At 51.7% G+C, this 26691-nt stretch overlaps 2 protein-coding genes across 2 annotated transcripts in view; one reads left to right on the forward strand and one right to left on the reverse strand.

Annotated features, from left to right (window-relative positions):
• Window positions 1–26691, forward strand: part of DNAH1 (dynein axonemal heavy chain 1) — a 72805-nt gene that overhangs the window by 45525 nt on the left and 589 nt on the right. The window contains exons 44-78 of the mRNA XM_063411426.1: window positions 455–612; window positions 745–918; window positions 1293–1331; window positions 2406–2584; window positions 3394–3624; window positions 4982–5178; window positions 5562–5697; window positions 6846–7054; window positions 7843–8014; window positions 8780–8971; window positions 9501–9611; window positions 10682–10867; window positions 15623–15814; window positions 16268–16435; window positions 16715–16906; window positions 17325–17456; window positions 17668–17793; window positions 18229–18348; window positions 19158–19307; window positions 19695–19855; window positions 19975–20200; window positions 20287–20482; window positions 20672–20823; window positions 21301–21501; window positions 21915–22055; window positions 22493–22651; window positions 23088–23219; window positions 23406–23576; window positions 24001–24180; window positions 24258–24434; window positions 24615–24785; window positions 24985–25115; window positions 25438–25582; window positions 25834–26040; window positions 26410–26644. Coding sequence (XP_063267496.1) covers window positions 455–612; window positions 745–918; window positions 1293–1331; window positions 2406–2584; window positions 3394–3624; window positions 4982–5178; window positions 5562–5697; window positions 6846–7054; window positions 7843–8014; window positions 8780–8971; window positions 9501–9611; window positions 10682–10867; window positions 15623–15814; window positions 16268–16435; window positions 16715–16906; window positions 17325–17456; window positions 17668–17793; window positions 18229–18348; window positions 19158–19307; window positions 19695–19855; window positions 19975–20200; window positions 20287–20482; window positions 20672–20823; window positions 21301–21501; window positions 21915–22055; window positions 22493–22651; window positions 23088–23219; window positions 23406–23576; window positions 24001–24180; window positions 24258–24434; window positions 24615–24785; window positions 24985–25115; window positions 25438–25582; window positions 25834–26040; window positions 26410–26644 — 5849 coding nt within the window. The remainder of the gene's footprint in view (window positions 1–454; window positions 613–744; window positions 919–1292; window positions 1332–2405; window positions 2585–3393; window positions 3625–4981; window positions 5179–5561; window positions 5698–6845; window positions 7055–7842; window positions 8015–8779; window positions 8972–9500; window positions 9612–10681; window positions 10868–15622; window positions 15815–16267; window positions 16436–16714; window positions 16907–17324; window positions 17457–17667; window positions 17794–18228; window positions 18349–19157; window positions 19308–19694; window positions 19856–19974; window positions 20201–20286; window positions 20483–20671; window positions 20824–21300; window positions 21502–21914; window positions 22056–22492; window positions 22652–23087; window positions 23220–23405; window positions 23577–24000; window positions 24181–24257; window positions 24435–24614; window positions 24786–24984; window positions 25116–25437; window positions 25583–25833; window positions 26041–26409; window positions 26645–26691) is intronic.
• LOC134558006 (HAUS augmin-like complex subunit 3) lies at window positions 11367–15452 on the reverse strand. Its single transcript, XM_063411427.1, has 4 exons — window positions 13897–15452; window positions 13303–13742; window positions 12442–12658; window positions 11367–12030 (listed from the first exon to the last, which is right to left on the reverse strand). Exons 1-4 carry the CDS (start codon window positions 15148–15150, stop codon window positions 11779–11781), a joined length of 2163 nt encoding a protein of 720 aa, XP_063267497.1. The 5' UTR covers window positions 15151–15452; the 3' UTR covers window positions 11367–11778.

The following is a 26691-nucleotide window of genomic DNA, read 5'->3' on the forward strand; positions in this document are numbered from 1 at the left end:
TATTCCAGAAATACTACATTTCACAGTACAGGTGTTTGCAAAGCCTGGTGTGGGATCTTTACAGAAAGTAATGAAGGGAGAAAACATGGCTGCCCACTTGCAATCCCACTCCCCGCAGTGAACAGCTTGCATTTCACCTCCCTGGTCAGCCACTGGCTTGAAGTTTCCAGTGGATTCATAGACTCAAGCTTTGTTTTTATTTGCACCCATTTATTCCTTGCAATTGTGCATAAGTAGACAAAATTTCACTTGGAGAGAGGCCAGTGCCTCAAACATTGCTCCAGATCTCTTCCATGTCAAAGGCCCTTACAAAGGAGTGTATCAAGTGTAAAAATAGCTGAAACTGTTGTCTCAGGAAGCATCCAGAGGAAAAACCCCATGCTTTTGGATGAAGTTAGAAGTACCTTTCCAATAGGAGTTGTCCTGTGTCCTGACACGGGTTTTGTCCCTGCAGGCGGAAGGGAGTGTTCGGGCCTCCGGTTGGTCGGTACTTCATCTTTTTCATCGACGACTTGAACATGCCCATGCTGGAGCAATACGGAGCGCAGCCGCCCATCGAGCTGCTGCGGCAGTGGATGGACCACGGCGGCTGGTACGACCGCAAACAGATCGGTACGACCGGGCCCTGTGCCCAGAGCTCTGCGCAAGAGCTGGCCCCTTAGATACGTGTACCTGCCGTGGGGATTTGTGGCGAGGGTCTTTAGCTACAACGCAGCGCTCACTCCTGGTTTTGCACTCTCCAAGGTACGTTCAAGAAGCTGGTAGATATTAATTTTGTCTGTGCCATGGGACCTCCTGGAGGGGGAAGGAATCCTGTCACTCCACGCTTCACTCGCCATTTCAACTACCTCTCCTTCACCGAGATGGATGACAGCAGCAAGAAGAAGATCTTTGCCACCATCCTTGGCAGCTGGATGGGTAAGTCCTGCAGAAACCTGCCACCTTCTCCTCATGTTGAAAGTCAGCTTGATGACAGTGGAGTTTGGAAGGGAACCAATTAATATTGATGATCTGATCAAAGTGTTGAAAGCTGAAACTTGCAGTAGTCACTCGAAGATGCTTCAGGGAAAGTGTTTCATGAGGCTTAGCAAACCGAGAGCTCATACACCATTTAGTCTCAGGGCCAAACTCTGCTGGTGCAAATCAGCAAACTTAAGCTTTGGCTTTCAGAGTTGTAATATGTTATCCTATAGCCTGGGCCTTTCAAAGAGGATTTTATTTGTGATGGGTGATGCAGATATTCTTAACCTGAGCAGGTAAAGCTGGAACTAATTTGTTTTGTCTTTTTCTAGATGGACTCCTAGGAGAAAAAAGTTACAGAAATCCAGTGCGTAAGTAAGAGCAGAAAGACGAGAGAGACTGTGAACAGAGCAAGCTGGTGAGCACAGCATGGCACAGCTTACCTGTGCTTTCAGCAGACAGACACTTGCCCAGACAACAGCCTTCTGTGGAAGCAGAGCCTTCTGTTACTCCCCATCTGCTGCAGCCTGTAGACAGCTGAGCAGGGTGCATCTGAGCATGGTGCTACAGCCACCATGAAAAAAAGGGTTCATTTGGAGTGAAATGAGTCCTCTTATATTGGACTGTGTGGGAATTTAGGACCATCGTTGCAAATATGCCCTCATCTGCAAATCTGCGAGTAGAAAGGAGTGAGAATAGTCAGCTGTGGGAGAAGCGAAGCAGAGCTTTCTGAATGCTTGCAATATTCAGAATCACCAGTACCTGACTGTGATCTCAGGGGCACACTGAAGCATCTAGCTGTGATTTAGAAAGAAATGAAAGGATTTTTGAAATAATGCAAAAAAGTGCAAAATGCTGGGGTGTCACAGGACTCTACTTCTCCAGGAGTGTTTGTAATAAACTTCATTTGGAGAAAAAAACCCCAATTATGCTCTAAAACTGGCCGCTGTGTTTAAATCTTGCCAGATTATTGCATAAGGAATTATTCCTCGGTGGCTTTGCATTTGCTGAGCATAATGAATTGCAAGGGGTTTAGCTAAGAGGGCACTCACACCTTCTAGCTTAAAAGTAGCTGAGATTTCACTGCGGGAGGAGGAAAACCTGTCTGGAATATTTCAGGTCAGCATCAGTTATCTGTCTTGCAGTGCCTCCTCTGTTCCTGGGGAGCATGGAGACCTCACACCACAGAATCACTGTAAAGCATTCTTGCACCCCAAAGCTGGTTCACATTAGTTGATAAACCCATTGGTAGCTGTCCACTACAGTGAGCAGGTGCTTGGTCAGGTCCCTCAGTGTCTCTGCAGAAAAAAACAGAAAAAAGTGTGTTCCTGCCCAAGTCCCAGCCAGCACCTCTGCCACTCAGTGCCACCCTCCTGCACTGCAAGAACCCTCTCAGCCCAGAGTTACCATCTTGACATCCTCTCCAACTACTTGTGTCTCTGCAGCCGGAGCAGTTGCAGTGAGAGACTTGAACGAGCCCTTAGTTGATGCCACAATCTCCATGTACATGACCATCACATCCCAGCTGCTGCCCACACCAGCAAAGTCACATTACACCTTCAACCTGAGAGACCTCTCAAAGGTGTTCCAGGGCATGCTCATGGCTGAGCCTGGCAAGGTCGAGGTGAGTCCTCCCATCAGCACAGCCCTGCCACCCAGGGCAAGACCAGAAATGTTTGAGTTGAGGCCTCATTCACAGGCCTGCAAACAGGCTTCAATTTCCTGTTGAAGATGCATTTTGATACTGCTCAGTGGGTGTGGTGGCCTCCCCTTTGGCTATTGCCTGGTAGCAGTAGTAGGTGGATGCCCCCTTCGTCACAGTCCTTCCTTGGCATTGGAAGCAGGTGAGTGGCCACAGGGAGTCAGTAGGACACAGCCCACCCACTCAGGGCTGGAGGGAGCCGTGGGGGACCAGACAGGGACCAAGCAGAGGCAGAGGTGTTGTCCTATTACCTGCCTCTGCCCCTTCAGCTCTCCTGAGGACCTTGCACTGGCCCCAGCCTGGCCAGTAGAGATTGAATTGTCACAGGACGTACTTAGGACCCTAAGTACTGTAGGTTCTGTGCTATCAGCTAAATAAAAGGATCTTCCAAAAAACACAAGAAAACTGTAAAATTTAAATCAAACTGGGGAAAGATAAGAACAAAGAACATAAAATTTAAATGTCTCAAAGAAAGCCCAACATATGGACTCATAGAGGGGGATAAGCTGATGCTGTAATGAGCTCTCTGCAAAGCAGCTCTTTTGACGAGTTGTTTTTGAGAGGAGAAGGGAAAGCAGCTTCCTCCGCCCAGTTGTTTCTGCGCTCCAGTTCCCTTGTAACAGGAGTGGAGCTGGCCACATGCTGGGCAGGAACCAGCTTTCCTGACAGCAATGCTCATAACACTTCTCTGCTTCTCTCTCGGGGGCCGTTTTGCTGCGATTTCCTACCAGAACAAAGAGCACCTGCTGAGACTGTGGTACCACGAGAGCTGCCGGGTCTTCTGTGATCGCTTGGTCAGCGAGGAGGACCGGACCTGGTTTGACAGCCTAATGACAACGAAGATGGAGGAGTTTGGCACCACTTTTGAGGAGGTCATTCCCTCCCAGCCGGTTCTGTTTGGAGACTTCATGGAGCCAGGTGCCAATGTCAAAGTATACCAAGCAATCGACAGCCAGGAAAAGGTAAGGACCCTGGGAATCACGTTGTGAACTACGCTCACATCTTCCCACTCTTCTACAAAGGAAAACAGTAGTAGTAACAACAGTGGTGCTTTAATTAGAGGTGTCTGAAACTACATGCTGTCCCAGGGGTCTCCTGTGAAATCCTACCACATATATGAATAGTGGCTGGTTTTGTTGTGATGGGCAGTTGAGGTGGAACAAGCTGTCTCTGCATTGCAATCCTAGAGGCAGCCTGCTATGCCAAATCTCCCAAATGAGCCACACTTGGGACTGAAAAGTGAAATTTGCTGGAAAGAAATGGCACATTACCCCCAAACAATACTACTTTTGCCATTAATGCCTTCACAATTGACCTTTACGAGTAATGAATGTTACTGCCAGTCTCCCTGTTGGAGAAGATACTGGGAGTACTTGGGTAGTGGTAATTAAGCAAAGGCAATGAGTGGTGCATTTTGCACTCATTATCAGAAAGAGATGATTATTCTGTTGTCTCTCCTCTTGTGATAGCAGTGTGACGAGGGCTGGTAATTAACTGAGCTTTCCAATCCCTTTGGCAAAGTAGGTAGGCCTGTCCCCCACCAAAGTGAGCACAGCTGAGACAAGCCAGACATAGAGGCAGCTGCACAGTCCCCACTGATGCACACAGGATTTTGGCATCTAGGCACGAATCACAGTGCTGTATGAATCCAGCTGGTGTTGCTTTCCCGGATTCACAGTGAGATTGCTGAGGGGGTAGGATCAAATCCCAGATGTCTTCATGCTTCATCTCCTTCTTTGGCCTGAGGGTACTGTTGAAGAGAGCCTTGGGAAGGGCAAGAGAAACTGCTCCTGCAGCTATTCCGTGTGATGGCTGGACTGGGAGAGGAGTGTGTTCCTCTACCCATCTACAGCCAGTGTTGTTTTCCTCCCTGGCACCTGTGGCTTTCCAGCCAGAATCCCAACCACAGGATTCAGCAGCAGGCAGTGGTCAGTTATAGAGGAAGGAAACTAAGCCAGAGGGAGGCCCTGGAGCAATATGGATGAGGCAGCCATAAGCTGCCTTTTTTTATCTTTTATTTTGAACTACACCCTGCTGTTTCTCGAGGCAAACAGCACAGTTGGGAACAGCAGACTGTAGTCACTTGCCTGAGTTAGTTTAAGGTCACCATTGAGCAGCTGCTGCCACCACCACTAAATTCAGCCCATCCAATGGCAGTTCCCTATAGGAGCCTGGAGGAAAGCTGCTCCCAGACTCTGTTAAGCACCAGGCTCTGCCCTCCCCTACTCCTTGCTGTGCCAGCAGACAATAAACTCCCCCCCCACACACACACACAATTGCTTTTATCTGGTAGCCACAACTGAGTGTTTGTACCCACAGCTGAAGCTTGTGATTGAGGACTACCTGGAGGAGTACAATCAAAGCAACACCCCAGAACTGAAGCTGGTGCTTTTCATGGATGCCATACAGCACATCTGCCGGATCAGCCGGATTCTGCGGCAGGCACCGGGGAACGCCCTTCTCCTGGGTGTTGGGGGAAGTGGGAGACAGTCTCTCACCAGACTGGCATCTCACATGTAAGTAATGAACCCCCACCTATGCATGTAATGGGGAGCAGCGCTGTTGGGGCTGCCTTCAAAGAATCTCTTTTTCTGCCCCTCCCACTGCCAGTTACATGTTTTTCAGGCTGCTGACTCCTCAAATGAGTCAAGGGCTAGGACTCAGTTAACATGCACATCTGCACTGGGTTTCTAGCTAGCTCAGGTATCTCTGCTTTGTGTAACACATGCTCCTAGGCTGGTGGCTGTCCTTGGTGCAAAAGGGACTTGTGCTTGGCACTCACTGTAGAAAAACAGCTTGCTTGTGCACCCTTTCATCCTGAGTCCACAAGACATACTGGGAATTGACAGAAGAGAATGTTCTAATTTGATGTAACTCCATAGGCTTCTTTTTCCTTTAGGGCAGAATGTGAATGTTTCCAGATTGAACTGTCCAAAAATTATGGCATGACCGAATGGCGAGACGATGTGAGGAAGGTCATGATGAAGGCAGGCCTTCAAAGTCTACCCAAGACCTTCCTATTTGTAGACACACAGGTACAGGAGTACTAGCGTGGTGGATTCCTTCTCAAAAGGAGTCAGAAACACATCTCTGAGCTCAATAAATTCCCCTACAGGGTATTAAGGAACTTGACACAAACCAGACACAACTTGTATTTCTTCAGTAGCCTATATTCATGATCTTATAAAAGAGCCCCAGGGAAACTAGAGGTGGTGCCTTTATTGCTAGAGAGTCTGTAGAGCTGTGTGTGAGTGGGTGGATTCTTCTCTTACACAAGGAAGCTTCCTTCAGCTCCATCCAAGTGTTTGGTGGGTACATAGATTTTAGCTGTCTGACACTAAGCACTATTGGCCACTGATATTAGAAGTCCTAAGTAAAATTCTTCCTTTCCTTTTCAAAAAGAGACTAGATTTATGGACCTTATGTGTACTACTTCCACAGGATAATGCTGGCTGTAACTGTAAACTGTAACTTGCTAATGAGAAGGCAAATTTCCACTTCTGGAATCACAGTTATGTTCCCCATAGGCTTTTTTACTGCCTTCATTATCATGGGAACCATTCCCTTGTGGCAGAGCCCTAAGCAGCGAGATGAGCATCAGTCAAATGCTACTTGTTCTTGCAGCCTTTTCCCTGCAGTGAGAAGCATATGTGGGAGCAAAGGGGCCCAGGAGGGTGCATTTTAGTCAAGGAGATGGATGCTGTGTATTTCTGATGTAGCAAAGGTGGGGAGTTGAATGTAGCACTGGAGGGAGATCGTCCCACAGACTGTGACACATCCCTACAATTACTGTCTCCCACATTGATAAGTTTTATTTTCATAATGAAGTGTTGTGTGCTGGAGGAACGAAGACATGGAGCAACCAGGTGTCTGGGGTCTGACTGTAGAGGCAGGGAGCAAGAGCCTGAGCTCAATTTGTCTGTAAGGAGACAGGGAATGGGCAGAAGGATGTTTGTTCTCAAACATACACCCTCCCATCTCTGAAATGGCTGAAATATGGCTGTTTAATTGGAAGTACTGGAAAACAATCAGGGTGTGCCTTTCTGGAGCCAAATGATCACAAAAATTGTTTCTTATAACTGAGGCTGAGGGCTATATTTATGCAGAAATTATCTCCATGGCATGTGAGACATAAATGTTTTCTGAATTGAGAAACTGCTTTTTTTTTTTACTATCTACTTAGATTAAAAGTGAATCCTTCCTCGAAGATATCAACAACTTGCTCAACTCTGGCGACATCCCCAACATTTACACTCCCGAGAACCAAGACGTGATCCTGACAGCTATGAAGCCTATTGTTCGAGATCTGGGGCAGCAGCCCACCAAGGCCAATTTGATGGCTGCATTCATAGCACGGGTTCGCAGCAACATCCATATGGTCCTGTGCATGAGGTACTTCAGGCCTACAACTCCATGTTTTTAATACTAATTATTCCCTCCTTATCCTTTGCCTTTCATCACTGTGTAATGGGATGTTTATTTCCAAGCCCCAGACTCGGAAGAATAGGAGTATGGTTTGCATAATACCTTCCCCTAGGAGTAGATACTTTCGTTTTGGTTTTTTTTTACACTTTGCTGGTCTCAAGATGAAGTTTGAATTTTTCAAGAGTATGATTATGTGTGATTCAGATGAAACACAAGCTACTCCCTCCTCTCTGCACCGTTGAGCCCTTTGTTACAAACATATCTTGCTTTAATTTGGGGCTCAGTTGCAGCATGTTTACTCATGAATCTAATGCATAGTCCATAACCAGCTTGCTCCCTTGCAGGAGGGATACCAGAAGGAAAAGGGCATTCTCAGGCAAGAACAAGTAGAAAAATCAGGGCCATGATTATGGTTTGGTGATGTGATCTCTGCATGCACCTGCTTGAAATAAACTTCAGAGCACATTTATTTCTTATCCCTGAAGTGTTGTCGCTAGAGAGGGACCCATAAAACATCACCCTACTACCATCTTAATACTTCTAGAATATCCCAAGCAAAGGAACGAGCTGAGACATGCATCTTTGGGCATGCAGCTCACTGCCTGAACTTTCATTCCCTTTTGCCTCTTTCCCTGGGTGCACTCCTGACCCTCCTGCTCCTCAAGGCTTCAGGGTGGTTCCACAGAAGGAAAGATATTTTGTCCTCGTGTTTTGAGCCAGCTGTAACACATCTTCTCTGCACACCTTGCCCTCAGCCCGATCGGAGAAGTGTTCCGCGCACGCTTGAGGCAGTTCCCCTCTCTTGTGAACTGCTGCACCATTGACTGGTTCAATGAGTGGCCTGCTGAAGCCCTGCAGAGCGTTGCCTCCTCCTTCCTGAGCGAACTCCCACTTCTTGGTAGCCGTAATGATGATATGGACGGGATGGTACGTGCCACTCTCGAGAATACTCTGTTCCTGCGTGTTCAGTGTGCTGTGTTGTTGGAGTCCTAGAAACTTAGGATTTGGAGTTTTAGGGTCTAGTATTACGTGTGAGTCAAGATGGAGGGCTTTGGGTGTTGTTTAAGTCCTTCTTTTTCACCTTCTTCTTCACAAACCTGGGTGGTTTTCTGTAATTAGGTGAAAGAAGTCCACATTGCGGGTTTTGGGTGATCATAATTGGATCAAAAACATAAATAATATAGATGTCAGTTCATTATTGGACAATTGCATAAATAACCTTGAGTAGACACCATTTAAGCTCACTTTCTCAACTTGTTAGAGAGAACTCACATCTTGTGAGTCTGTAATAGATAAGGATAATAAATTTCAGAGTGAGACTTCAAAAACAACATCTCCTGTGTTTTATTTGCCCTGACCTTAGAGCAGGAAAGAGCCAAGAATTCCAACACTTTGTCTCTGGATACACCAAGACAATGGATGTGGGACACCCATTCAGAAGTGTCCTACCCTGCAGCAGAAGTGTTCCATGGCAGGATCATTCCAATGCAGAGCTGCATAGCTTTTGTATGCTCTGAAACAGGCTTGGCCATTTGTCACCCCTCTGTGGCACTAAAGCCCCCAAACACACATAAGCTCTGCTGTATAGTTTGGCTCTTCGTAAGCACCTTTTGCTTTCTCTGGGCATCACATAGATTTGCCTTTCTTATGTTCAGTACTGAATAAGATTGTTTCTTTCCTTTCTCCTTGTAGATTCAAGTATGTGTAGCAATCCACCAGAGCGTGGCAAAGAAGTGCCACTTGTTCCTAGCAGAGCTGGGCAGACACAATTATATCACTCCCAAAAGCTACCTGGAGTTCCTCAGCATCTTCAGTTCCCTCATTGGAAGGAAGCAACAGGAACTGAAGACAGCCAAGAACAGGATGCAAAGTGGCCTAGACAAGGTTTGTCCCTCATACCCAGGACAGTTTTGGGGCCACCCCTTACACACTCTGAGCAGTGTATTCATAGCTGCAGAGATGCAGTGGGATGTCCTACACATGTCCCGTGTAACAGGAAAAAAACTCAGGCTACAGCAAGTGAGAACTATGCCTTCTGCCAGGGCCAGACTTGTGAAGGTCTGAGTCTGTAATAGCTCTAAAAGAATAATGATCCCCAGTCTTTGGGGACCACAAACCTCTGTGTAGCTCAGCTCTCAAACCGTGTAATTGAAAGCCCTCTAACAGAAACATTGTTCTGCTGCCTCATTGCCATGAGCTTATGAAGTAATGCCTAACATGTGCAGGCAACACTGGGCACTACTGTTTATAAGCACACCACAGTGTCAGATTGCTGCTTAAGCGGGAACCAGGGCAAGAGCTGTGCTTTGCACAGCCCAGCGCTTGGCAGGGAGCACCTCCAGAGCAGCACAGCCTTTTCCTAGGGCTTTCCATGGCTGCTGCCCCTGCTCCTAACTCTGCTTTGCTCCCATAGCTCCTGCGAACAGCAGAGGACGTAGCGAAGATGCAGGAGGAGCTGGAGAACTCCCGCCCTCTCCTGGCACAGGCAGCCAAGGACACCGAGGCAACCATAGAGCAGATAAAGGTACCGCCGCTGGGCAGCCCTGCACTTTCTGATTCTGACTGCTCAGACTGGATTGGACACGGGCTGCAGGGGCGTGGCAGGGATTGTGCAAAGTCCTGCTTGATCAGAGGTAAAAACACCTCAGACTGGCACGGCAGATGTTTGTGCAGAGCTGCACTGACAGCAAAAACTGCGTCCTCCTGGGGTCCTGCTCTGCTGCTGCTAAGCTCCAGGTGTTGCAGAAGCGATGGCTCCCCTGCCCCTGTCTGAAATCACCACCCAGGGGTCAGCCAACCGAACTCCCAGCTCCCAGGCCCTTGCAAGCACAGTCTAGCAACACTAACACAATCCTCAGGTGGCCTGAGCAGCTCTAAGCCAGACTCCTTGAACAGGATCACTCCTCCACATCCCATCCCCAGGGAGCTGATCCAGCTGCAGCCTGCCCCTCCAAACCTGCCCCTCATCACACAGTCACTCCTGCCACTTCAGGAAAGGGAGCTGTTCTGTGTTGGCTGTCACTGCCTTCTCTCCTGCCTATCTCTTACTGTGGGATGGCCACATTGGGACAGAGTGAACAGGGACACCAACATAATACAGCTCTGCATGGGGAGGAGTAAGTCTGCAATCACCTAAATGCCCACATAGCAGATAAGGACTTGGCTATATTCCACATTTCCTTTATGCTTCCTGGTAGTGTTTCAATCCTTGGGGTATGCAGAAGTGGCAGTTTTAGAAACAAACCTCTAAGCATATCTTCCTATTCCTCCATCTCCCTACAAATTTGCAACCCTATGCATCCTCTACTTGTGGCAATAGGAAAATGGGTAGAGCAGCTAATTCCTGCAAGACTAACATCATTCCAGGCACAGCCAGAGCTGGAGCTTGTGGGTAATTTATACAGGCTGACAAAAACCTTCTCCCAGTATGGTGCAGGAAGGGCATCCCCTGCAGCAGTTAGATCTGCTGGAAGATCCCCCGAGATCTGCTGGAAGAAGACACACAAGCTGCCAGGACAGCTGTGATCCTTTGCTAGCAGTGCCAAGCCAGGCGCTGCCTCCAGCACACTTCTGAGGCTGTCTCTGGTGTTGCAGGTGGACACAGCTTTGGCTGAAGAGACAAGAAGTGCTGTGCAGGCTGAGGAGGCAAAGGCCAATGAGAAAGCTCAGACAGCCCAAGCCATTGCAGATGATGCTCAGAAGGACTTGGATGAAGCCCTCCCAGCCCTGCATGCTGCTCTTGCCAGCCTGAAGAACCTCAACAGAAACGATGTTACAGAGGTAAATTGTGTCAAGGGAGAGTGGGGCAGAGCTGGGTCCGGTCAATAACAGCATTTCCCTTTGCAGCAATTCCCTTTCAATAGGCTTGCAACATCCCAGCCTTTTCCTCCACCCATCCCCCTGGGCTCACTCTGGGCAGCTGCCCCACAGCTTCTCACCTTCACGCCTTCAGATGTAAATTGAAGGGCAGAAAGGCAGTAAGTGACCCCTGGGTGTTTCCAGCATGTCCTGGAGAGGCTGTGGAGGAGGGCTCACCACAAGCACAGGTACCACCAAGCAACCCCCAGTACTGACCGTGCAGCACAGGGACAGAGCTGGCAGCACCCTGAACCTGCAGGCTCTTTGAAAAGGAATCCACCTCAGGCAGAGAAGAGGCAGCAGGCTGAATTCAAGGAATACTGGCTTGAAGTAGACTAGTGGGAAAAAGAAGGGTGTTTCTGAGCCTGCAAGCATCACATCCCATAGCCAACACAGCACACACAACAAGGACAGACGTCACCGCTCGGCGACAGGCTTATGCTCTGCAGTTGTGAGGAACAGACCTTTTTATTCTCCCAAAAACACACAAACCCCCCTTTCCTCAGAAAGTGGGGAAAGACACAGAAGTGTTGGTCTACTTGCCCCCAGTACCCATCCTCTGGTAGAGCTGGCATGAGAAGTATCTGCTCTATCCAAGGCTTCCAATGCCACAGAATGCATCAATTTCTTACACATCATCTAAACCAGCACCCAGAAACTGTGTTTAAGGGCTAAGATCCTAGTTTCTTTTAAATCTAGCTGCCAGGTCATGACCCAAGTAACCTGTCACCAGAGCAGAGACCACCAGAGTTCTCTCCCAGCCCAGAATTAAGGACCCAGCCCAACCAAAAGAGGATACCACTACTGTGGCAGGGAGCAAGGATCCCCTTGACCTACTCCTTTCCATAGGGCAGCTCCCTGGGGGGTCTCTTGGAGGAAGCTGATGCCTGCTTCTCCAGCTCCTCCACCACCTCTCTCAGCCGATCCTCGTTGCAGTAAAAGTACACGTAAAGGTTGCGCTCTGCCTGCAGGATGGGGTTCTCCAGAGACCTGCGCTTGATCTCCAGGTCACTCAGGAGCTCTGTCAGCTTTTGGTAGAGGTCATTCTGCATGATGATCAATTGCTGCATCACCTCAGAGAGCTCCTAAGGGACAGAGCCCAAACTCATGTGAACATGGAGAAATAAGGGGATTTTCCCAATACCTGTGGAACAGCTAAGACCCCCAGAAACAAACTACACAACCCAGCTCTGGCCTCCAAACCCTCCCAGTCCAAGGAGCAGAGGTGGCTTACTGGGACACCTTGGCTAAGGCACTCCAGTCTCAACACTGAACAGCACATGTGAGACACAGTTAGAATCACCTTTGTTCCATAGCCAGCCACTGCCTCACTGGATGGTTTTTGGGACAAGGCAAGGATCAGGCCGACCTCCCCTCCCTCTGTGGCTGAGAGGCAGCAAGGTCTCCCCGCTGCACCCAGGGAGGATGGCAGAGGACTCCCAGTGCTCATCTGCTGCTGCCCAGCAAGGCCCAGGGGAGGAGGGGTGCTTCCTTACCGGCGAGGAGAGCTGCAGCTGGTTGGAGCTGTTGTACAGCTGGTGATAGAGCACCTCTATGGAGGACTCCAGGGCAGACACCTGGGGCATAGGAGCTTCCAGCTGGGCTTCCAGTGCCCTCTTGTCCTGAACCAGCTGGGAGCACTTGGCTGCCATGGCCTCATAGCTGCGGAAGGGCTGCTTCTCATGATCTTTCCCCATCAGCATGTCCCAGAGCCTGTGAGAGGGGACAGCCAGCCAGAGCTGTGAGTACAGCACCAGTGCTGAGGAAGAACAGAGCTCTGAGGTTGTTGTGCACTGTAAGACTAGGATGCAAGCTGATGTATGTCAGCAATGAGAAGACAGCCACTCCTGGTGAGCATCCCATGTCAAGGAGCTCTAGGAAGAGCACCATAAAGGAGCGGGCTGGCTCAAGAGCCAGTGTGTGATTTCTTTTTGGCAGACACCAGCACCAGCTACTCCAAAACTGTGTGGGGAAGACTGAGAAGACCTGGTCAATGCAGGACACCTAGTCAGAGAAAGCTCTTGCTCTAAGCAGCTTGTGGCCCAGCTCTCCTTCTCCATGGCTGAAGACTTACCTCTACATTAACATTCTCTGCCTTAACATTCTAGAAGAAACTTGTGTCCTCTGTACTCATTCTATTCTCCAAGCCCATACGTTGCTTCATCAATTCAAGCCAGCCAGAAAGAAGCAGATCTGGGGAACTTCACACCACCATAGAGTCACAGTGGCTGTGCCCGGGTAGAAGAACCCTGCTAGTCTATCTGGTAGCTTGAGTCTGCTGCCTGTCTCGGCCATTCCTCTGCCTCTGTCCCCACACCTAGCTTGTTCTTCAAGCTCAGACCTCCCCAGGCCCTTACCGTAGAGCAGTGAGGTCTCTGGGGTCTATCCATTTGTGTGGATGACCCTTCTGTGAGGGCCTGGCATCTCTGAAGCAGTTCTGCTGCTCCTGCAGCCTGGTCTGGGATTCCCTGGTGATGGTTTCGATCTTCTCCAGCCAAGCAGCCTTCTGTTCCAGCTCCTTTCTCTCCCGTTTCAGCTGGAGCTCCAGCAGATCCAGGCGGCTGTGCTGGCTCAGAAGCCATGCAGCCACCTCCTCCTGCCTCCTGGCAGTGTTCTGGAGGCGGGCAACTTCCAGGCTGAGGTGCTTGTGCAGGATGGGCAGGCCAAAGCGGCGGGCCTCTGCCTTCAGCAGGGGCGGCAGCTGGTGTGTCAGAGTCTGCGTGATGTCGAAGCGCAGGGCATGGAGCTGCCTCTGGAGCAGGGCAGCCTGGCTCTGGAGCTCGGCCTCGACGGCCTGCTGTGCACGGGGACACAAACAGGCTGGTGACACGTGCTGCCTGGCTCTGCCACCCCCTCCCAACTTGCCACTGTGCTCCAGTGGTCAGCGGGAGGGACTGCCTGTGCCACAGGCAGACCCTGCCACAGCAGATGGTGGAGGAATGGGACCTTACCTGGTTATCCTCAAGAGCTTCCAGAGTCCTCTGGGCGCACTCCAGTGCAGCACAGGTGCCTTCCACTTGTGCTACTGTGACTATAACCTCCCTCCAGGCACAGATATGTGCTGTCTCTATTTGGGCCAGCTCCTTCCAGAAGCTGTCTTGGTCTTCCAGCAGCTCATCCTCATCAGTCCCAAGATTTTTTGGCATTGGTATTTTCTTGGTGTCCCTTCTTTCTGTAAATTCTTGGCTGTCATCTCTCTCCTCACTCTCCATGCTCAACACATCTCTCTCATTCTCTCTCTCCACTAGGAGCTCTGCCCTTGAGTCTTGGACCAATATTCCGCAGCCTGCTGGTGCCACCCCCCACAGTGTCTTTGTGCATTCTTGATAAGGAGCTCCTCTTCTTTCTTCTGGTATTTCACAGTATGAGTCCATTTGTGTCGCAGCCTCTAGCCCTTCCTTCAGGCTGCTCTCTCCCTGTGTACTTGCTTCCCAAACATCTGGAGCCTGAAGAATCTCTGGTAGGACCTGCTGGATGAAGCTCTCAAATGTATCAGTGGCTTGTTGTTCTTGCTCCAAGTAAGGAGCAAGATCTGTTTGGCACAGCAGTGTTGGCAGCTGGCCCATCCTCATGTTCCCAGGACACTCTGACACCTGCTTTGCAGCCTTGCTGACCTGGCTCAAGACAGTTCTGGTTTTGAAGATCTTAGCCTTCAGGTCTATATGAGCCATCCTCAACTCCTGCTTCACCACTTTCACCTCCTTATCCAAATACTTCTGTTCCTGCTGCAGCTTGTTCGTCCAAGCCAACAGCTTCCTGTACCTCCAGAGCTGGAGGTCACGATAGTGCTTCAGCTCCTGAAGCTCCTGCTGCAGAGCCTCTTGAGAGGGCCCCTCATCCACTATTGAGCTCGGGAGCTGTGGAGCATGGCAGCACATGCGCAGGGCCTCCTCCAGGGCATCGCCCTCCAAGATGGGTTTGCCCGCAGCCAGCAGGGCCTCATAGGCCTCCACCTCAGCTGTGCTCAGCACGTTCTCCTCACCCACCATGCTGCAGAACCACTCGAGGAATTGCTTTGTCTCAGGGCAGTCCAAGAGACACTCAAAGTCCTTCTCACAGAGGGTGTCTGCATGGGGGTAGACCAGCTTCAGGGTTGCCAGAAAGTCTGCTGCTCTGCTGACAGTGTCCAGTGCAAAGGCCTGGGAATATCTCCAGCTGAACATGGCAAGGATGATCAGCACTAGAAGGGAAAAAGCAGGAATCATGCTCAGAGGTCCTGACACCCACAGTCATCTCAAGGGTGCTGCAGCAGCACTCCTGGGTGCCTGCTTGAGGGGAGACTCGAGCAGTCCCTCCACAAGTGCTGAAGAGCATCTCATTGCTGTGGTGAGGTACAGGACAAGTAAGAGACCCAGAACAAGGGAGAAAGTCCCATTTCCATACAGCCTTCTCCTAGAGCCATAGAGATTCAGCTCCTTTGCCAAGATACATTCAGCCCATAGGGACACACCTATCAGAGTAGCAGAGCAGGCTCTTTCAGCCTATGTGTCGTTTGCTCCATGCCCTTTCTGATAACCAGCTTTCCCTTCAAATGCCTCTGTCCTTCCTGCCTGTGTATTCCATCCTCTAAGTGTCCTGCCTCTGATCCCAGTCTCCTCTGGCCCAGCTGAGGGAGGGATGAGCAGCCCATCTCCCAGAGAATCAGGTTAAGCCACTGTTCCCATTTGGGTTTTGCAGGTACGAGCCCTGCAGCGGCCTCCTCCTGGTGTGAAGATTGTGATTGAAGCTGTCTGCATTATGCATGGAAAAAAGCCCAAAAAGGTGGCAGGAGAAAAGATGGGCACCAAGGTGGATGATTACTGGGAGCCAGGGAGGGCCCTCCTCCAGGACCCAGTGCAGTTCCTGAACAGCCTGTATGATTATGATAAGGTAAGCAGCAGCAGAAGGAAGCTGTAACTTGGATCAGGTATTTCCTCACAGACCTCCTCCTCCTCAGGTATTTCCTCACAGCAGCAACAAATTGAGCTCCTTGTGGACAACACCCTTCAGCAACACCAAGGATGAGGGTGTATTTGGCCTGGAAGCCCTCATGTGAGCTGGGTGCACTTTACTGCCTTGGGCAATGGGACCCAGACACACAAGTCTTCACATTCTGTCCCCCTGCTCTTTTGTGTGGGGGAGCTAGATAGATGTGGTATGGGAAGGGCTTTACCCAATCCCACAGTTGTGGCTCCCAGACCTCAGCATGCTTTGATTCCTCTTTCTCCAGTGTGAAGCCTTGACCATCCTGTCAGGTCCTGGGGGAAGCCGTAGGAGATCAGTGATGAGCCTGCTGGAGATCTGACTGAGGAAAGTCCCTTTCTCTCCCACTGTTCTTTGCAGGACAATATTCCAGACAGTGTGATCAAGGCCATCCAGCCCTACATTGACAATGAGGAGTTTCAGCCAGCTGCCATCGCCAAGGTCTCCAAAGCTTGTACCTCCATCTGCCAGTGGGTGCGTGCCATGCACAAATACCACTTTGTGGCCAAGGTCGTGGAGCCCAAGAGGGTAAGAGACTCTGTGACCCAGTTGCTTTTGGTGTTTGGGAACACAGTATTAGCAGCTCTCTTCTGCAGGAGATGTTGGGAATCACCACATTCTGCAGGTCAGGATGTATCCTGTCAATCCTGTCATCCAGGACTGGATCGACTGAGATACTGAGTAGCTAGAACTTATCAGCAAGCACTTTTATGGAAAACCAACTCTTCTTCCAAGATCTCTGGCTTTTGGGGGAAAAGCCTGACCACACCCCCAAAATACCCACTGTTCCCTTGTGCATGTCCCCAGCAAGCCCTGCGGGAGGCAGAGAAGGACCTGCGTGCCACTCAGCTGGTCCTTGACGAGGCTAAGCGATGCCTGAAGGAGGCTGAAGATGGCATTGCCGCGCTGCAAGACAAATACGAGGCCTGCAAAGCCAATAAGGAGGAGCTGGAGAGGACGTGCGAGCAGTGTGTGCAGAGATTGGCCCGTGCTGATGTGGTAAGGGACAGAGCTGGGTTCTGCCTGCTTATATGAGCCAACTCAATTTCACATCAAGCAGCACAGTGGTGAAAACATCCCTGTGCCTGCAGCTCCATGACAATCCCAGGCTGAAGCTGCCTGGCTTGATCCCAGTGGCTCAGCAGGACTGGAAAGCTAAGCTAGCCAGGCACTGATGTAAAGAGTTGCTGTCCTGTGCACAGCTTCCTCAGCTAGCAGTGGGTCTCTGTGACAGCTGAGAGCAGCCCAGTAATCCCAGGATTGAGTGCTTAAAGGCAGGAACAGAATTCAGACTATATCAGGAGCCACCCCAGCCTCTGGTCACCAAAGTCACCTGCAGCATTATCCAGAGAGAAGCAGGTCCAGGACACAAGGTTAGACCACACAGCAGCTCTCACATGTGCAACTTATCCCACAGCTCATCAACAGCTTGGCTGATGAGAAGGTGCGCTGGCAGAACACAGTGGAGAGCCTGGATGACAAAATCAACAACAGCTCTGGGGATGTGCTGGTTTCAGCTGGCTTTGTGGCCTACCTGGGCCCTTTCACAGTAAGTGTGCAGTGCTCAGCACTCAGTTTGCAGCTCTGCTCTCCTGGCCAGGGAGAAAGGAATGGGACACAAGGGTGTGATATCCCTCCAGGATCTCTCTCCAGTTGTGCCAGAGGCTTCACAGACCCATTTGAATGGGAACAGGAGGGTTTAGATAAAACACACCAGCTGCAACTTAAAAAAAACGCTATGATGGTGTTTCTCATGGCAGGGGGACTACCGTGCAGCACTGTTCACGGAGTGGATGAGGGAGCTGGCTGAAAACAACATCCCCCACACTGAGGATGCAAGCCTCATCAACACCCTTGGGGACCCCGTGGAAATCCGCTCCTGGCAGGCAAGTTTCAACAAAACCCAAACCAAACAATCCTTGAGGAAGAAGAGGCCTCAGGTAAAGACTAAAACAGCCAGTTCACCATTCACCAGGATCACCTGTACCAAAGGACAGGCCCCAGATCAAGCAGCTGGATAATGGCCAAGTATCTCCACACTGTAGAATTTGAATTTTCCCAGGCCTAGACAGCAGCAAAGAGGGCATCAGCCTTGACCTGTGAGGCTTGTCCTTTACAAACCCCAGGCCCAGAGCCAAGCTCTGGCCATAGCCTGCCCAGGCCTGACCCCACAGCCCAGCCCAGCGCTCCTGGCAGAGGTACCTTCACCACTATCCCCCATCCACCCACTGGGAGCACTCAGGGGCCCGGGCAGCAAAGGCTTCTCTCTGGTCACCCATGTGCCCTACCAGGTGTCCCAACAACTTCTTCTACCCTCTTAGATTGCTGGTTTACCCAATGATGCCCTGTCTGTGGAAAATGGGATAATAACCCGATTCTCCCTGCGCTGGACTCACTTCATAGACCCACAAGGACAAGCAAACAAGTGGATCAAGAATCTGGTAAGAGCTGTGGGGAGGAAAGCCAGGTCTGCCAGGACAGGGGAAACAGCTTTCTGTCAGGAGCTGTTCAGAGCAACCTCAGGTTTTGGCTCTAGAGCTGCAAAACCCCATGCTGTGCCAGCCCAATCTAACCAGCACCAGACACTCTCCACATCCACATTCATCCCAGGTGCATTTCCCTTCTCAGGGAAAGCATTACTGGGCAGAAGGAGCCCACACGTAAGCAAGCAAGGCATCAGATTCCCACTCTGGCTCTCCACAAACATTCTGGGAGCCTTCGCCTCACAAAACAAAACCAGCATCTCCCATAATGGTTTTCAGGTTTCTAGGCCAGAGAGGGATCAGGATGGTATTACCTGGCTCAGTTCAGCACAGTCCCTGCTGCCAAAGTGCTGAAAACACTAACCACCACCTCTTCTCCAGAGACACACTTTACTGCACTTTTGAAGCATCAGGCAGGAAGCTGAGGCAGCTGCTCCTGTTTTGCTCCCTGAGGGCTTTTCCCACCCACCTGCTCTCACTTTGCAGGCTCTGCCCTGAATTAGCAGTGTGGGGCTCCAGAGGGGTATAGGTCTGTGAAGGAGATTATCTCCCCTCTCTTCTGCTGCCTCATTGAGCTGTCTCTAGTGCCTGCTGGTGTGGGATAAACTTGCCAAAATAGCCAAAGTCTAGCTGAACAAGAAAAGATACTATTTCTGCTGCCCCAGGGAGCTAAATCAGGCCAGTGAGAGATGTACTGTGCCCCAGACCTGGATGTGAAGGTGGCAGGACACCACAGAAACCCTGTCCTCCCCTGCCTCTGCTTTCAGGAGAGGGAAAACAGCCTAGAGGTGGCCAAGCTTAATGACCGGGACTTCCTCTCCACCCTGGAAAACACCATCAGCTTTGGGAAGCCCTTCCTGCTGGAGAATGTCGGCGAGGAGCTGGATCCAGTCCTTGAGCCTGTCCTGCTGAAAGAGGTCCTGTGTCTCACCTTGGCAAGGAGGGCAGAGGGGACCTGCCTGAGCTGTACTGGCCAGGGTGCCATGGGGTGGGGTGTGTTCGTAGGTGTGCAGAACTCGCATGCATGAATGAGTCCCATGCCTTGGCCAGGGCTCCAACACATTGACAGCCTCCTGCCCACACAGGTCTTCTGCCGGCAGGCATCTCTGCCTGGGAGGCAGGGCCATGAAATACAACTGCTGTCTTCACATTCGGGCCTTTAGTTCCATAGGGGAGCTTGGAGCTCCTCTGTCCTGAGAGAGAGCTCCTCTCTCCTCACTGCAGAGCCCAGGGCACAGCAGGATGCCTTCCCTCACAAGAGGTAGACATCCCAGCTTTCCTGTATTTGTTCTTCTCTGGTACAGACCTTCAAACAGCAAGGCAGCACCGTGCTGAAGCTGGGGGATACAGTGATCCCCTACCATGAAGACTTCAAGTTGTACATCACCACCAAGCTGCCCAACCCTCACTACAGCCCCGAGGTCTCCACAAAGCTCACCCTCATCAACTTCACCCTCTCACCCAGGTGCCTGCTTTTACCCCATTAGTTGCCCATGCTGCTCAGCCTCATTCCCTGCAGTCCTCAGACCCTCAGGCATGTTGCCCCTTCCCCTGCCACACTCATTTCCATGGCTTTTGTTGCAGTGGTTTGGAAGACCAGCTATTGGGAGAAGTGGTGGCTGCAGAGCGGCCTGACTTAGAAGAAGATAGAAACCAGCTAATCGTTAGCAATGCCCAGATGCGTCAGGAACTAAAGGAGATAGAAGACCAGATCCTGTATCGGCTCAGCACTTCTGAAGGAAACCCTGTAGATGACTTGGAGCTCATCAAAGTGTTGGAGGCATCCAAGCTGAAGGCAGGAGAGATCCAGGTCAGAAGTGAAAGGTGCTCTTCCCCCTGCAGCTGTGCATCCCCTGCCAGCACTCCACTAACCATGACGTGCCTTCTGTCCTCCAGACCAAGGTGGCAGTGGCAGAGCAGACAGAGAAGGACATCAACATCACCCGCATGCAGTATGTGCCTGTGGCTGTGCGCTCGCAGATCCTCTACTTCTGTGTCTCAGACCTGTCCAATGTGGACCCCATGTACCAGTATTCACTCGAGTGGTTCCTCAACATCTTTCACTTGGGGATCCGTAACTCTGAGAAATCAGGTGCCTGCCCAGAACAGCCCCCTGTGATCCTCTCCCTCACCCCACATCTGCACCCTGTCCGTGTGTGAGAGCAGCACCTGCCCTTCCCGCACAGAGGCTGTGCCTCTGTGACTACGACCCCGGAGCTGATGTGGAGAGCACCCTCCACAGCCCCCATGGCACCAACCACCCTTGCTGCCTTTTTTTCAGAGGAGCTGACAGAGCGGGTGGAGAACATCAACAACTACATCACCTTCAGTCTCTACTGCAACGTGTGCCGCAGCCTCTTTGAGAAGCACAAGCTCATGTTTGCCTTCCTGGTCAGCGTCCGGATCCTGATGAACGAGGGCCGGATCGATATGGTGAGCAAGTCACCTTAGTCCTTGAAGGGATCCCATCAGGGCAGCTCAAGCACAGCCTGTTCAGCCCCTAGAACTGTGTGCTGGGTGGGAAAGGAGCCTTGTTCCCTGGGGCTAGCGACAGGCTTGGCAGCCTGCTGGACAAACACAGGGGCCTGTGTCTTTATTCAGCTTCCAAACTGTTCTCTGTGTCTACATGCAGAGCTGCCTAGCCTGAATCACCTGCAGCTTCTGCCAGTTTGCTGCCAGACTGCTGCAAAGGTTAATGAGTTCAGAGGGAGCAGGCAGGGGTTAGCAGAGAGTGCCAGCTGAGCAGTCACTATGTTGATCTCACCAGACCGTCCAGCTCAGTTACTCCTTGACACACACACCTGGCAGGAGAGCAGCCAGAAGGATGCTATGGGATTTTAATTGGATATGGCACCATGTGCCTTGGGCTCAGGTGGGTAGGCTATTATCCATGAGCAAATCGTATCCCAGGATGAGTGGCGGTACCTGCTGTCCGGAGGGGCCATAAAGGTGATGAAGGACAATCCAGCTCCAGCCTGGCTGAACGAGAGAGCGTGGGGAGACATCCTGGCCATGAGCAGCCTAAAGAATTTCTCTGACTTCGACAACGATTTTGCAGCCAACCTTGAAGGGTTCAGGACCATTTTTGACAGCCCCAACCCTCACAGGCAAGTGTCCCCTGCTTTGTCAGCTTAGCTCTACTGCACATGACATCCCTGGGGCATAGCAAGAGGAGCTGATACAGCCACAGTGCCGGTTCTGCTCCCAGTGCAGTGCCATGCAAGGGAAAGGATGAGGCACTGCCTTGTCTCCTCAGGGGTGACAGTTGCTTGCCCGAGGCAGAGCCTTATCCCAATGCCCTATTTGTATTATATCCCAGCAGTATTTGCTGCTTCCCCAGTGGAAGCAGTTCCGTCTTGCCTGCTGATGGTTTCAGAGCTACAGACAACAATCTCAGCCAAGGGACTGGATGGTCCTTGTCCATTATGAAGCCCCAATGGCTGCCTGCAGGCAACTTGGGTACTTCTTGTGGAGTGTGGCATCTGGCACACCCCCCAAAATGCACCTAATTGCTTTGCAGAGAGCCTTTGCCTGGGAAGTGGCAAGATGAACTTGATGCCTTCCAGAAGCTGCTGGTCCTGCGGTGTCTGCGTGGAGACAAAATCACCAACGCCATGCAGGACTTTGTGGTGCTGAACCTGGACCAGCGCTTCATCGAGCCGCAGGTAACCAGCCAAGAGCAGGGGCTGCTGGGGACAGCAATGGAGCAGGAGGCCTCAAGCTTGTGAAAAAAGTGCCACCAATTGCAGTGAGGGTGCTCATCCCCCTCTACAGCCACAGTGTTCCTCCCACAGCTGGGGAAATACCTATGTCTGAGAGGAGGGATAAGCCTTTATGATGTCCACCAGTTAAACCACTCTAGGAGGGGGCAGATACTGGAGGTGTACAAGGGAAGAGTTCGAATGACAAATGGAAAAGTGGTTCCTGCCCTGACTGTAATGCAGTCAGAGGAGAGCTGTACATGGTCCTCACTTATCATAGTCTGGCCTTGGCACCCAGGAGGATGCTGGAGCCTTAGAGGAGGGCTGGAGGCCAGGAAGGCTGAGGAGGTGCTGCATGGTTCCACGACAGCCGCGCCACTCTAACCAACTCTCTGTTGCAGACCACTGACCTCTCAGTCGTGTTTAAGGATTCCACTGCCACCACCCCCCTGGTGTTTGTGCTGTCCCCAGGCACTGACCCTGCTGCTGACCTCTACAAGTTTGCTGAAGAAATGAAGTTCACACAAAAGCTCTCTGCCATTTCTCTGGGCCAAGGACAGGTAAGCTGTCAGTGCATATGTGGAACAGCAGTGTCCTAGCACTCGTATCAACCTCAGCAAGCTCCAAGTAGGTCAAACACCTGCAGCACTGTGAAAACACCCTTGTGCCCCAGGGCCCTTACTCACCAGCCTTCTGCTTCTACCCCCTTGGGGTGGGAGCTGCAGCAGCTCCCACTACAGGGCTCTGTAACTTCCAAAATCTATCTGCAGTTCTTCTATTCCCTCCACCCTCCCTCACAGGCTTGTAAAAGCTGTAAAAAACTTTGCTGTGCCACCAAACAGCAAAGATCCAGCTGAGCCATGGGAGCAAAGCCAGGCCATAGCTCTGGACTGTGGTCCTTCCACCCAGCTCCAGGGAGCTGCCTCCCTGTCCCGCTCAGCAGTTCCCAGTGTGCCATGGGAAGGGTCTCTGAGCTCTCCCTTTCTGCCTTTGCAGGGCCCCCGTGCTGAAGCCATGTTGCACAATGCCATGGAACAGGGCAATTGGGTCTTCTTCCAGAACTGCCACCTGGCCCCCAGCTGGATGCCCTCACTGGAGAGACTCATCGAGGGCATTGACCCCGGCAAGGTGAGGTGTTTTACCGAGCAGGTGCCCACTCTGAGGATAACAGGCAGGAGGCTGGAGCCTGGGAGGAGCCCAGCTCCAGTTCAAACCCATCCACAGGCTTCTCACAGAACCAGAGGGTCAGTGCAGGAGCAGCTGCAGGGGCTGTGCCTGCACCCTCTGAGCGCTCGCTGCCTTCTGGACTTCCAGGTGCATCCGGACTTTCGCCTCTGGCTCACCAGTCTACCAAGCAACCACTTCCCTGTGTCCATTCTCCAGAATGGCTCCAAGATGACCATCGAGCCTCCCCGTGGGGTCAAGGCCAACCTGCTCAAGTCCTACATTAGTTTCAATGATGAATTCTTGAATTCTTGCTCCAAGGTAAGACTCGGATGATGCTTTGGTTTGTTGTCGCCATTCTGAGCCTGCTCCAATGTATGCTCTCCACCTGGATGTTGCTCCTCACCAGGCATAGATCTTCCTCCCCATTAGAGAATCCACGTGCTAGAGAAGGACGTGTTTCTCATAAACTCAGATCTGTGAAGAGCTACTTGATAGTTTTACTTTGAGAAACAGAAGCAACAGTATTTTGGAGGCCTGGTGTAAGGCACTTGCAACTCCCTTTAAGCAAGGAGTGAGCCATGGCCTTCCCTAGCACAGCAGCCTGACTGAGGTTTCCCCATCTCCAAGCTCCATTTGGCACTCCTGAATTGGCACATTTGCTCTGCCAGGTCCCAGCAGGACCTGATTCCTTCCAAGGATGTCTCCTCCCAAGCTGAGCAACTCCTCTCCCTGTTTCCCACAGGTCACAGAGTTTAAATCCTTGTTGCTGTCGCTTTGCTTCTTCCATGGGAACATGCTGGAGAGGAGAAAGTTTGGGCCTCTGGGGTTCAATATCCCCTATGAGTTCACAGACGGAGACCTCCGCATCTGCATCAGTCAGCTGCAAATGTTCTTGAATGAATATGCAGAAATTCCCTACAAGGTGAGAGCTGCCCCTCCTGCGAGGGAACAGGCTCATGATGCAGACGTGGATCAGAACCATGGTGGGGTCTCTTGCAGGTTCTGAAATACACAGCTGGGGAGATCAACTACGGTGGCCGTGTGACCGATGACTGGGACCGGCGCTGCATCATGAGCATTTTGGAAGATTTCTACAAACCTGAGGTTTTAAATCCTGACTTTGTCTATTCTGAATCAGGTACCTACAGGCAGATCAGTACCTCTTCTGACCTCAGTGTAAGTACTCAAGTCACGCATTGCAGCTCATAGATCTGAGGGGATTGTCACAGTGCAAAGGGGATCTCTCCTCTCTGAAACCCACTGCATTTTCAGGTCCCTGGGGGAATGTTAAGTTTGTAGGAACTTGGGGATGTTCAGCTGGTGTTGGCTTCACAGTCTATGTGGATTCCTCTCCAGGGCTACCTCCAGTACATCAAGGGCCTGCCTCTCAATGACAGCCCAGAGCTATTTGGTTTACACGACAACGCCGACATCACCTTTGCTCAGAATGAGACCTTTGCTCTCCTGGGGGCCATTTCACAGCTGCAGCCCAAGACCATCACAATGGGAGGCCGCAGCAGGGAAGAGGTGGGTGCCCCAGTCCTGACAATGTTCTGGCAGCCAGTGCCCAGTGTGGACAGTGACCACAAGCACCAGCTCTCAGCAGGTGCCATCCTGCCTGCTGGGTGCCAGCAATGGCACTGCCACACCAGCATTAGCTCTCCCCCTTCTCAGCAGCCATGGGGCTGGATTAGAAGGACACTGCCACTTGCTGCTTTCCTTCCAGATTGTGGAGGAGATCTCCAAGGACATCCAGGCAAAATTGCCTCAGCCCATGAATGTGCAGGAAGTGATCCACAAGTACCCACTGCTCTACGAAGAATCCATGAACACAGTGCTGGTGCAGGAGGTGATCAGGTAAAACTCCTGTGGCATCACATCCTAGGGAACAGCAGAGATATGCAGGCTCCTGCTGCCACCCACCTTTGGGGAACCTCAGGACTGAGCACAACAGTGGGGTTGGCAGTCACACTAACTGTGTTGTCCCAGCCAGGACCTTTGGCTGATTCTCTCTCCATCTGCTGCAGTCAGCAATTTAGGGCAGGGGAGCAGCTGTGAGACCCTGTTGAAGAGGACTGGGGGTCACTGGAGGAACTTCATGTATAAAGATCCACACTCTCTCTGGGCAGGCAGTGGGTGATAAACCACTGCATGGAGTCACTCTGCCCTTTCTCTGTAGGTACAACAACCTCCTGGAGGAGGTTGTCTCAAGTCTGAAGGATTTGCTGAAAGCTCTCAAGGGCCTGGTCGTGATGTCCTCTCGGCTGGAGCTAATGGCCAGCAGTTTGTACAATAACACTGTCCCCGAAATATGGAATGCCAAGGTTTGTACCCCAGCCAGCCCAGCTGCCTGCCAGAGCTCACCCAAAGCAGAGGAATGGGTTATCAGCTGCTGCTGGACTGGGCTGTCTCATATGGAGCTGGCTTTTGGTCCCCTGGCATGGAGATGTCTCCTGCCTAGTGCAGCTCACAGTTGCTCCCAGCCCCTGGGCTCTGGGCAGCTCCAAGCAGCTGAGGCACAAGGTCTAGGCTGTCCTTGACTCCTTCAGCAGCTCCCTCTGTGGGTGCCCCACAGGCCTATCCGTCGCTGAAGCCGCTGGCATCGTGGGTGAACGACTTGGTGCAACGGATTGAATTCCTGCAGAACTGGATCAACCATGGCATCCCCTCTGTGTTCTGGATCAGTGGGTTCTTCTTCCCCCAGGCTTTCCTCACCGGGACACTGCAGAACTTTGCCAGGAAGTCAGTCGTGTCCATCGACACCATCTCCTTTAGCTTCCAGGTCAGTAAATCAGGTGGAGAGTCTGAATTTATTTGGAATCTCCTGCTAGAAGGCCACAAGGCCCTGCCCAAGGGGTGAAGCCATCAGGCTACACAGCTGTCTATGGCCCCATGATGCTCTTTGTGCTTGGATGCACTCACCCACATTACCAGCCACCTCCCCAAGGCTGGCAGAGGCTTCTGCTTCCAGACCTGCTCACAGCCCCCTCCAGCAGCTCTGTCACAGGCTGTCCCCCTCTGAGGGGGAAAGCTGTGGCACGCTCTCTTTCGGCAGCGCTGGCTTAACTAAGAGCTGCTTAAGAGGCTTCTTGGGGCTGAGCCCCCAGGGACACGCCTTAAGCGAGGGCTCGGCGGCCCCTCCCCCGGGCAGGTCATGAAGGAGTCGGTAAAGGAGCTGACGCAGCAGCCCAAGGTGGGCTGCTACATCCACGGCTTGTTCCTGGAGGGCGCCCGGTGGGACGCCGCTGCGGGTCTGCTGGCAGAATCACGCCCCAAGGAGCTCTACACCGAGATGGCTGTCATCTGGCTGGTGCCTGTCCCCAACCGCAAGCCTCCAGAGTCCGGCTCCTACCTGTGCCCCATCTATAAGACTCTCACTCGTGCAGGTATGTGCCCGAAAGGCAGACTTCCAGAAGCACGCGAGCTGCAGGAG

Source organism: Prinia subflava, chromosome 14 (assembly GCF_021018805.1).
Source record: "Prinia subflava isolate CZ2003 ecotype Zambia chromosome 14, Cam_Psub_1.2, whole genome shotgun sequence".
In the NCBI taxonomy this organism is placed as follows: domain Eukaryota; kingdom Metazoa; phylum Chordata; class Aves; order Passeriformes; family Cisticolidae; genus Prinia; species Prinia subflava.

Excerpts from the sequence above, each read along its gene's own strand:
- LOC134558006 (XM_063411427.1), bottom strand. The coding sequence starts at position 15,150 with ATGATTCCTGCTTTTTCCCTTCTAGTGCTGATCATCCTTGCCATGTTC. Across the intron at positions 12,659-13,302 it reads AGAGACCTCACTGCTCTACG|GCTCTGGGACATGCTGATGG; the intron begins GTAAGGGCCTGG and ends CCCCTCTCACAG. Across the intron at positions 12,031-12,441 it reads AGCTGCAGCTCTCCTCGCCG|GAGCTCTCTGAGGTGATGCA; the intron begins GTAAGGAAGCAC and ends TCTGTCCCTTAG.